At 39.9% G+C, this 12,255-nt stretch overlaps 1 protein-coding gene across 1 annotated transcript; it reads right to left on the reverse strand.

Annotated features, from left to right (window-relative positions):
* Positions 1-4,449: 4,449 nt before the first annotated feature.
* LOC131239069 (UDP-glycosyltransferase 92A1-like) lies at positions 4,450-5,974 on the reverse strand. The gene has a single exon (XM_058236629.1). The coding sequence runs from the start codon at positions 5,972-5,974 to the stop codon at positions 4,511-4,513; it is 1,464 nt and encodes a 487-aa protein (XP_058092612.1). The 3' UTR covers positions 4,450-4,510.
* Positions 5,975-12,255: the final 6,281 nt, after the last annotated feature.

The raw sequence follows: 12,255 nt of genomic DNA on the forward strand, positions 1-12,255 counted from the left end.
TTGGATCCCCCACCCACATGCGAGGGTAGAAATTATCAGGGTAACTCATGGCATAACTGGTGGGACACGTGCATTTCTCTGCATCTATCCATAGGCTAGCACAACCTTATCGAGCCTCTCAACTCTTAAAGCTCCTTTGCCAACGTAACACACGTTTCAGAGACATTCATATTCCGCCGCTTGTCTTAAGCCCATGTCCTGTGGTGCCCAAAACTCACGCTCAATTCCAAGCCACCAGCGTTGAGGTTCAGCCCAAGCTAGGCCCACAGCAGGCAGCAGGCCCAAATTGGGCTAGACGGGCTGAGCCTCTTATCCACCCTACAGCTGAGGTCCATCCCCATGTATGTATTTCTACGAACCTATTCAGAAGGGTTGCCCTGCTATCAAAGTGAAACGGCCCAAAGGCCAGACCATTCTAACAATTACTTGGGCCACCATATGAAATGGAGGTATCTGGGTGGTTCGTCCATCGCTTCATGTAGTGTGGCCCATCTGATGATTTGGATCAGCCTTCTTCTTGGGACGAACAAACTAAAGAGTAGGACAACCCTTCCGGATAGATTGGATCGGATGTCATGAATGCATCAAGGTAGGCCCTACGCAAACTAGTTTAGAATTAGTTTTATGCTGAGAATGACAGATCCATTGCGTAGCACAAGATAGCTAGGCTGTAGTTACTGCCATCGGATCCATGATTCTATGTCACATAAGTGGTGGGAAGTGGGTCCCACTTAATGAATGGATGTATCTCAACACTATTGAAGCTTAATTTTTTATAAGCCTTGTCACCATTAAGTCAAGACCATCTTCTGTATTTGATGATCGGGATAATTCAAAAATATAAAAGTAACTCTTTAGACACTTTTGAGCATGATCAATTGATCGAACATGATGACTCAATCGATTGAGGGTCTCTCGGTCTATGGTTAGATCAATAGCGTGTAGGATTTTGTGTAATTGCACAATTTGTTTCATATTCCATGTGTAACACTATATATATGAGTGTTAAACATAAGGAAGAACTTATTCCAAGGGAGTTCTAAGGTTTTGAAAAGGGCTTTTGTATATTTAAGTATTCTATCTTTTGTAATTCATTTTCAATATGGATTGATTGTCGCCTTATACTGTAGTTTTTTTTCGCAAGAATTTTTCTACATAAAATCATGCATTCTCTATGATTACATTATTTGCATTTATCTTTCATTTGTGTGATTCTAGTAGGAGTTTACTTCCGTGGCTCCCAACACACATCACTAGAAATTAACCGTGGTGATTGAGCACCCACCATTAAAAAAATTAGTGGCCATAAAAGTTTTGGATAAAATTTATATTTCTGTTTTCCCTTCATCTAGATCTGTGTGACCAAATCAACAGGTTGGATGGCAAATAAACATTACAACAGCCCTAGGAAGGTTTCAAAACTAGTGGTTCAATCCCCATTACTTACTTTGGTGTGGTAAACTCGAGCTTTGGACGTGTCACATTTTTGGGCTCATGCTCTAAACTGATCAGTAAACATATATGGTCATGTGGATCTAAAACATAAATTATTGTGAGGCAAAGAAGTTCCACAGGATGAAAGTCTTGCTACACATAAATCATTGTGGGGCCAAAGAAGTTTCATATTTGAGGCCAATCATCAGATGGTTAAGGCCATCATATCAGTGGATCATGCATTGCATGGGAGCACATGCAAGACTTGATGAATCCACTGGGTTGTATAACGTGTCCCTGTAAGTTCTTGGAGAGAGCACGGAATTGAGTATCTCTCAACCATATTTACATTCTTTTAAAATAAGAACCCACTGAAAATCATTCACAAGGTTAACATTATTCTCACTGAAATGAACTGAAAATACAAATATTAGTCTTACCCAAAACTAATGAAGCCCCAGGGTTTTAATGGTGGGCATTCAATTCCCACTGTTTCACGTGCCCTATTCCCACTTGAGTTTTGGATCCGCTTCATCTTTGGACTGATATACTCACATGAAACTGATGAACAGCTCGTCGTAGATGCCATACGGAATTCGCAGTGAGTCCCATGTAGCTTCTGACCTTCGAGAACCCTCCATAGGTGAGGGCAGAAGCAATTTGCGTCCTTTGAATCTATCTTTCATGTGTCACCTAAAACACTAGACCAGGCCCAAACACCCAACTTGAACTGTCTACAACACGTTTTATCATAAAGGCATAAAACATCTTATCCATCTGAAGCTAACCATGTTGTGTGTAAATCTATTCCGTCCATCAAATAGGCAACCCTCAGTACTACAGTACATACAAAATATTAGTGCAATAAAATAAAATAAAACTTTGATGGACCTCACCAACAACAGGAGATTGTAAAATTAATGGCTCCTAGAACCTTCAAGTTCATGCGGTGTGGTCTGCCTGAGTTTTCAATCAAAACAATTTTTATCTCTTATTAGTTTCATATTTGTGAGTTACACCTAATTAATAGATTTGATGAAAGATACACACCATGGTGACCTCACACATAAACTCATGGTTAACACCCTATCATTGTTCCCTTTAGTGTGGCCCATTTGAGTCGAAGATGTAGGAATTTTTGGATATGTACATTTATAATTATGAAAATTCAAAATTAAAAAATTAATTGTAAAAAAATTAAAATAAAATTAGAAATTTGAATAAGGAGGAATTTAGAAAACTTATTTGATTCGATGTGCGACGAAAGTCACTCGACTTGAAATTGATTTGTCCTCCCTTGAATAATGTCTGTAGTGCAATAGGAATACTGAAAAATCAATTTCCAGGATGTCCTCGAAGGTTGTCTCGTCGCATCGGCGTACTCGATGTACGAAAACCTGAACCGTCATTGTATGTCTAACTCGAAAACTGAATCAAATTCACTATAGAGATTTGAAGTGAGAGAGAGTAAAATAGCCGAAAGATTAAATCGAATTATTAAAATTCAGAAACAGCGAAGTCACTTATATAGGCGCCCCTACCAAACACAAAACAAATAAGCGTTGCAAACTAAAATTTCATAAGGCAACAAAAACTTTTAAGCTTGCAAGTATACTTGCGCGCACGCACACCACACCACACCACACCGCACCACATCCACGGCCCGACTCGGCACACGCGTGTGTAGTTTATGGCTTAAATTAGAGCTGATGGCATAGTCCCCCAAACAACCAAATTCACATACCCAGCCCCTGAAAGAGGCCAATCTCTATGCAAAATCTTCATCTTACAAGTTCAAAATTTTCTTATTTATCCCATGTGGCACTAATTAAACTCACACCAATATAAGACAAAATGTCTTTATTACCTTTTTAAAATTTTTAAAAAAAAATTCATTTAAAATTATTTATTTATTTTAAAACACCGAACACACAACAGCAGATATAACTAAACTTTAACCTAATTTTACATTTAGAAGATGGTTCCCCTCCAAGAATTGGGTAATTGGTGCGGTAAGATCCCAGTACAGTCCAGCACGTGTTGCCTCGTGCTTGGCCCACGTGCTAAGTGGCCGGATGGTTGGAACCGTCCACACTGGTATCTATGCTGGAGGTGAAACAAATAAAAAAACTTAGGCAGCATGAATTTCTTTTTTGCTTTCCTTTCTGTAGAGATGAATTAATTTAGAATAATGACAAGAAACTTAACTTTTCAATTGCTCCCATTTATAATTCTAAGAACGGTCATTACTGAAGCGTGATCATGGGAGGATAGTTTACATATTATAGTTACCGAAACATAGACGGCTCAGATCATCGGAAAATCTAATCATGTGGGCCGTGGCAATATAGGCTGGATCATGAGGTGCGAATTTGCAATTCACAAGCGGATTCCATGGGGTGGATCCACCGAGGTGGGTGATCCCTGACTGCGATGCCCACTGCGATGAATGTACCTTACATCTACACCGTCCATCCGCTTTGATAGATAATTTTAGTAAATTATCCCAAACTTGAAGCCGGTCTAAGTTTCATGTGGACCACACCACAGGAAACAATGGTGATTGACCATTAAAAACTTCTGTTATCCACAAAAGTTTTGGACCAAGCTGATATTTGAGTGGTCCATTCATCCAGATCTTTGTGACCTTATCAAGAGGTTGGATGGAAAATAAAAATTCTGGGCTAGTGTCCATGCGAGGATGAAGGGTGGAAAGTGCAAAGGGACTGGTCCCTACACCATGGGCAAGGAATTTACCCATTCAATCCAGACCGACCAGAATGCTGGCCTACTGCCCATTCGGCAAGGCCATTATCATGCGCTTTCCAATGGGCAAGACTAACAGTAACATCAATAGTTAATTGGATAATGCCCGTTGCAGTTGGAAAATTGAACACATTTCATTTTTCAACCGTACATTTAATGGATGCAACTATCACACCGTTAGGATTATCCTCCCATTGATAGGGCCCACAAGAAGAAGAAGAAGAAAGAAGGATTATCCTACCATTGATAGGGCCCACAGGAAGAAGAAGAAGAAAGAAGAGCATTGATTTACATAGATAAAAGGAGGGAGTCATGGTACCGTTTTCTTCATGGAGGAAAGAGTGCTGATGAATTCCTCAATCATCTTAACAGAAGAGCCCTTGAATCCTTCATCCTCTCTAACAGCTTCCTCCATTATCTCTCTCACTCCCAAAGCCTTCCTTCTCATCTCCTCTCCTCTATCACTCCCACCCATTACCATCTCTATCACCCTCTTCACATTCTCCCCCGAAACCTCTGAATCGAACCCCCTCGCAACCTCCGCGCACACACCTAGCTCTTCCTCCATCATCTTTGAATTGTAGAATTGTTCGCCCGACAACGGCCATCCAATCAAGGGCACCCCACGACTCAAACTCTCCACCACCGAATTCCACCCGCAATGGCTTAAGAACGCACCCGTCGACCCATGCGACAGTATCTCCGTCTGAGGCGCCCATTTCTGCACCAGAATCCCCTGATTTCTTTCCGTAATTCGGTCTTCAAATCCTTCCGGCAACCATTCTACTCTAAAATCCCCATTTACGTCGAACCCGAGTGGAGGCCTAACGACCCAAATGAAATTTTGGCCACTCGCTTCCAGTCCAACAGCTAGCTGCATCATCTGAGAAGCAGAGATAGTGTTCTGAGACCCGAAACATACATAAAGAACTGAAGATGGATGGTGGAGATTTAACCATTCAATGCAATTATTTGTAGAAATTACTCCATCTTCATTTGAATCACATTCTCTGTTTCTTAGAAAAGAAGCAATGGGCCCAACCGGCCAAACGGGGCGATTCGTTTTCCTACTGAAATATCCCAACCCAGCAGTCTCCAGATCTTCCACGGTATTGAATAAAAACCCATCTGACCGCAAGGTGAGTGAAAGCTGTCTTTGGAGGAACAGAGAATAGGAGTCCGTGCGGTCGGCGATCCGGAGATGGTAGGATAGCTGGGACCTGTCGATGTAGCCGGCTTCAGGAAAGTCGGGTATCTGGAATTCGTCGGAGTCAATTCGGCAATGCGGGAGATTAAGCCAAAGCGAGCATAAGGCGGCGCCACCGTATGCCCCACAGGAGATGAATACTGCATGGAAGACGTCTAGCTTGTTTGCAATCTGGACGGTCCATCCCATGAAAATGTCTGAGATTATGCAGAGAGGAGGGTGTCCATCTTCGCGATGGATGTCGGAGATGAAGCGTTCCAAGGAGGGCTGGAGAGTTTCCAAGGCCTGCAAGAGGTTGATGACGAGATGGAAAGGCAGGGCGTTGGTGTTTTCGACGTTAGGAGGGAGACCATGATCGGAGCCGTTGAAGGGGAGAGATGCGATGCGGATGGTGGATGTTGGGGGAAGGGAGGATTGGATGGTTGGTATGTTGAATGGAGTGGTGATGATGGTGACGGCGTAGTTGGTTTTTAGCTCGAGAAGCCTTGCTAATGCTACGAAAGGTATGAGATGGCCTTTGGCAAGGAAAGGAAATAGTAATACATGGTGTCTGTGACTGTGAGCCATCGGAGAGAGAGAGAGACAGAGAGAGAGAGGAGATTGAAATATAGGTGGGAAGAGCCAGAGACGGACGGTCGTGGCAGGGGCTCTGTGGGGCCCACTGTGATGCATGCATTTTATCCACACCGTCCATCCATTTTGACAGATCATTTCAGTTGATAATACCAAAAATAGGCAGATTTGAAGGCTAAACTGGACCACACTACAGGAAACAGTGGTGACAGTGACGCCCACCGTTGAAACGTTCTTAGGGCCCGTGATGTTTATTTGCCATCCAGCCTGTTCATGAGGTCACATAAATACCAGCTTGATTCAAAACTTCTACGGCCTTTGAAAAGTTTTCTAACCATAACCGTTCAATGCTTACTATTTATTTCGTGTGATGTGATGTGAACTACTTCAGCCTTTGGTCTGTCCTTTGTTTTTAGTTTTTAAATGATACAGAAAAATGCGAAACAGGCTCTGTCACGCTCCGAAATTCGGGTACAGATTGTGCACCTTTGTACCTGAGTTTCAGTTTATAACTTGTACACAAAGTGTACTAATTTAATTCATTAATCAGTTTAATCAGATATGATAATTATATTCAATATAAGGTCCATTATAATCTCAATCACACATGCAAATACTTAGCACTAATCAACTAAACATATATAAATCTTGACAACTCTTAAAATAAAATAAACCTTAAAATCATTCATTTATTATACCATTATAATATAATGATATTTATTCCATACTAACATTATTACAAAGAAATAAATCTAAATAATTGCTTAAAGTTTCAAAATAAATGTCAGTATGTATTATTCGTTAATTAAACTATGCTAACAAAATAAAACATATAATTAAAAATTTTCTAATGCCGCCACTTCATCCTCGGATAAGTATGGCCATGTTTCAGGCAAGTCGTGTTCAGGTACAGTAGATCCTTTCGGTTCTTGCGTCACATCATCTGCTAATGGCTCCTCTATACGGTTTTTCCATCAATAAAAATGTAAGCTAGCCAGGCTTAGTGATATAACCCAGCATGGTTCATAATCATAGCAATTAAAATAATACATAAATACATGTACAATGATATGAATGTAAAATGATATATGAATGCATCAGATGGGATGATCGTCCATCTGCTTGGGTTGGAGGTCGTCAACCCGCATCCACCCGTTGGGTAGGCTTCCACCTTTCGGTAGGCTTGGGCATAGCCCGCATCTGATAACGCTCTACCAGGATCGACATTTCTTCCAGGGAGGGCCCCTAGGATCGACCATGCATTATGCAATGTAATGAATGAAGGATGATATGTAAATGCATATTTTTCATATTTGGCATAGTTATCTTGATTAAAATATTCACATATAAATTTATCGTACAATTATCATATCAAAATATTCAAACCAGTAAATCAATCAAACAACCATAATGATTTATTTTAATTTTAATAAATTATGAGACAAGTCGGGTTACTCACCTGAGTCTGGTAGTGTAGAATCCACAGGGTAATTATGTTGGTTTGAATTCAGAAATCCTATCAGTTATATCAACAACATTATTATTTATATGTTTTTATTACATGGTGGGGCCCACATCTGATTAACATCCTAGGTGGCCAGATCCAAAATAATCAAATAATTAAAATTTCTATTCTATTTTTTTCTCCTTTTTTAGATTATAAAATTGAATGATAATTACTTGATCGAGGTGGTCCATCGGATGGTCAGATCATTCAGATTCTTGAGGTATTATCATGTTTTGTCTCTACACATTAGATGAATGGTGTGGATCTAACCACACATACACCGATGGCCCATCTCGACCTTCTACGCCAAGTGATACCAACACTTTCGCAAAAAATCTAAGATTCCTTTATTAAACCCTTTTAGATCTGACTAATGTGGCCTATCTGATTGTTAGATTGATCTAAAAATTATGGCCCTTGTATATTTTGGCCTTAAGGATCATATAATCCGTACAGATCTATCTTAGCACAATCAGATTCCATCCATTTAATTTATTCCTAAAATATTACTAATTAGACCAAAATCATAAAAACATCACTTTATTAAAATTGACTCTACACACCTATACAATGATGGTGTGGATGATCCACGCCATCCATTGTATAGATCAAGAAGAAATTAACAACATAATAAAAAGTTAAAAAGATCTAACGATTAAAACTTACCTGATCGAGCTTTCTTAGAATTTTCTCTTCCTTTTACTTTAGGCTTTCTATCTCTTTTTTTTTTTTAATGCAGAAACCTTCCGTATCCCTTTTAAAGAAAATTCTCATAAGATAGGATGAGCATATCCTCCCTTATCCTAAATTTGAATTTTTTTTATGATATTTAATAAAAAAATTATTATTACCACTTTAAGAATCAATCCCTAAACTTCTCTCTCAACTAAAAATTTCACTACTAACTCAACTATTGACTTGTTTTTATTTTTTATTTAAAAATAAAATCTTTAAATATTTAATTTAGTTTTTTAATAATGTACCAAAATTTAGGGTTGTTACACCTGCTCTTGTAGCTTATTGAGCGGGGTGTACGTCGAAAATTTGAGGTCGGGTCGCTTACCTGTCCTACGCTCATCCTTTTTTAAATATCATTTTGGAAATTTACAACAAAAATTAGAGGGTTATAAATCTCAGATAGACCACCACAGGAAATCAATAGTGGCTGGATATCCACCATTAAAATCATCCTAACCCTCACCGTACTATTTATTTAACATCCAATCTGTTGATTAGGACATACAGACCCAGATGAAGGGAAAAAACAAATATCAGCTTGATCCAAAACTATTATGGCCAGCAAAAGTTTTTAATGGTCGATGCTCATTCAACACTTTTTCCTCTAAGGTGGTACACTTGAGATTTTTATATAAATAATTTTTAGTTTCATACCATAAAATGATCTAGAAAAATAGATGGACGGCTTGGATGAAACACGTACATCATGGTGGGCCCACAGAGCACAGACCAGCAGCCATTGGCCGGTGCCAGGGAGTAGCCAATCCGTTTCCGTAAAAATAATGAGTAGACAACGTAGATAAAATACATATATCGCGGTGAGCCCACAAAGCCCCTAGACAACCGTCCGTCTCTTATCCAGTCTTCAATACACGTTCAGGCTTCCACGTGTCCTGATTGTTCAACCGTCCGTCTCTTACGAAGCGGCATCGTCACTTCTACCGTGCAGGAGTCTAGAGGTGTACACAAGTCCATCCGAGTCGAGCTTGGCATAGCTTGATTCGGTTCGGCCACTTGCCGACCCCAGCACAAACTTGGCTCGGCTGTGTCTTTAGACTGAATGGCCAACTTAGCTTGGTTCAGTAAGTAACTTGGGTCAGTTTAAGCCGAGTTCGTCTCTGCAGCATTTTCACAAACACATAAACTTCATCTCAAATTCTCACTGTTTGTAATCACAGCACTAGTTTTTACAAGTATTTCATCAAACACTTATAGGCAACATGAAAATCAAGAAAAAAGGTATTTGTTTCACATACATACCTTCCTTGCCATAAGTCGACACTTGGTTGGGTCATTCCATCGAACAATTAATTTGGATTTGAGCAAATGAACGGCCAAAGGGATTTGGGCGAACAGGTTAAGGTTGGGCGAATGGGTTAGGATTTGGGCGTTGGCCGCTAAGGTTAGGGTTGGGTGAATGGGTAATTAAGGGGTTTTAAAATAGAAAAAAAAAAAAAATCTATATATACTTGACTCAAAAATCGATCTAAGTCGATTCGAGTCTAACTGAGTTGAGCCGAACTCAATACTGAGTCGAGTCAAGTTGAGCCAGGTCCAGCTTAGACTCGACATTAAAACTAGCTCGACTCAGCTCGAACATAATTTCAATCCAATTCGAGCCGAGCTTTTTCAAGTTACACCTCTATGGAGGACCAACGCAATTTGGCTAGTGACACTGCCACTGGCCAGGTTGCTACTGGTCAATGCTATGTGGGCCCATCATGATCCAAGTCTTTTATCCACACTGTTCATCCAATTTTACACATCGTTTTAATAATGTATCTCATAAATGAGACATTAAAATATCAAGTGGACCACACCATGGGAAACAGTAGTGATTGCACATATGCCATTAAAAACTTCCTAATGCCCACTATAATGTTTACTTTACATCCAACATATAAATTAGGTTATAAAGATATGGATAAAGGCAAAAAAACAAATATCATTTTAATCCAAAACTTTTGTAGATCCAATAAGCTTTTATTCGCGAGAGTTTAACCAACACTGTGTAGCCCACTTGAGATTTTGATCCACCTCAATTTTTGGTTCATAGCATGAGATTATGTGAAAAAAATGGACGGACAGCATGGATGAGACACATACATTGAGTTGGGGTCCACAGAGCACCGACCACTAGCCACTGCCCAGGAGTAGCCAATCCGTTTCTTATCATGTAAGCCACAAGTACCAGCTCCAGGACAGGTTGGGTTGCGAAACTCACTACTGAAGTGACATCACCAAGTGCCATGGGCCCCACCATGATGTATGTTTTGTATCCACACCTTCCGTCCATTTGGAGAGATCATTTTCCGGAAATATCTAGAGAATTGTTAAATCCAAAGCTCCCGTGGACCCAGCACAGAAAACAGCGGGGATGGTCACGCCCATGTTAAAAACACAAAAGTTCTAAGGTGATATTTATGTTTTCCCTTATTTCATGTCTTTTTTAACTTTTAAACCGGTTAGATTTCAAATAAACATTACGGTGAGCCTTGGGATAGTTTCAACGGTGGTAATCACTCTCCCCACTGTTTCATGTGGTGAGGTTCACTGCAGCTTTTTATTCACCTCATTCTCAAAATGGGTGAACGGTATAGATACAACAAATATATCATGGTGGGCTTACAGAACTTGGTGACGTCACTTCAGTAGCAGACTCGTTGCTCCACCTGTCAGTATCTAATCCGCGTCCGGCCCGGGTGTTAATTATCGGAGAAGACACAACCACAGCTGGGAGCGGATTGGCTAGTGTACCACACACCAGCTATACAGCTGGCGTAGGTACGTCTCGTGCGAAGACGAGCGCCGACGCTCCTCGAGCAGTTGTACGAACGGTTCAAATGAGATCAAAGTTACATGGTCCACAATGAGGTATTTATTATATCCACACCGTTCATCCATGCACATACATTTGTATTTTTCTTCTTTCTTTCTGGTTGAACTTAAGCCACAAATTCATTTGGTGGCCCACGCAAGGGTTGCTAGTTAGATTTGAACTTATTTATATGAAAATTATGCATACCCCTCTCTCTAATTTCTCCTTTTATTTTATATCTTTGAGTGTTACGGATGCCATCCCAATTGGTGGTGCGGGTTAAGATTTGTATATCCATTCTGTTCATTCATTTTTCTAGTCATTTTTTTAGGTCATTTTTAACATGCAGTGTCAAATATTAAATACATCTAAATTTATAGGTGGGACTCATAGCTCAGTAGTAGATAAGTTATGTTACAACTCTGATTCGAGAGTGCATATGGGGTGGGGGAGTGTATGGGGTGTGTCGGTGAGTGTGTAAAAAAAAATAAGTACATCCAAAGAAACAATTATGATATATCCATAATATTTATTTGTTGTCCAACCCCTTGATTGGGTAAAAATAAAAAAGAACCAGATATAGGGAAATATAAATTTTAGCTTGATTTAAAACTTTTGTGACCTAAAGAAACTTTTAATGATCATTCACAAACTTTTTTTAATAGTATGGTCCACTCAAGATTTAGACCCTCCTAACTTAAGTGGTGCCCAACATAAAAGTTGTGTCTTGATTTCCAGGGCATCTCATTTTTATGTTGGGTTGATCCAGCTGGACGTGTTGGATGACTCACACGTACCATGATCCCCCACATGGATCTCCAGCTAGTAGCGTGTGAGATGAGAGTAAAACAATGATTTGCTGAAGGACAAGGGTATTAATAGATAGTGATTTCTTGTTCAGAGGAATCTGCAATTAACCCACCTACAGTAACGCGTATCAAGAAGGGTAGGTATGCGTATTTGTTATACAAGCGAGGGGAGGTAGACTTGCCAAAATAAGCATCCTAGCCATTGCAAAAATAGAACTGAACTTGAAGCGTTGATCGGACCGTTGGGATCATTCTTAGAAACTCATTCCTCCCCACTGGACTACTCATAATGATTCAAACCTTACCGAACGGTTCAGATCATACATACGCATGGCCCAACTAAATACGTACAAATTAACTTCAGTAGCCCGCGGACTACAGCAATATTTTGATGTTTGTATTT

Source organism: Magnolia sinica, chromosome 3 (genome assembly GCF_029962835.1).
Source record: "Magnolia sinica isolate HGM2019 chromosome 3, MsV1, whole genome shotgun sequence".
Taxonomy (NCBI): domain Eukaryota; kingdom Viridiplantae; phylum Streptophyta; class Magnoliopsida; order Magnoliales; family Magnoliaceae; genus Magnolia; species Magnolia sinica.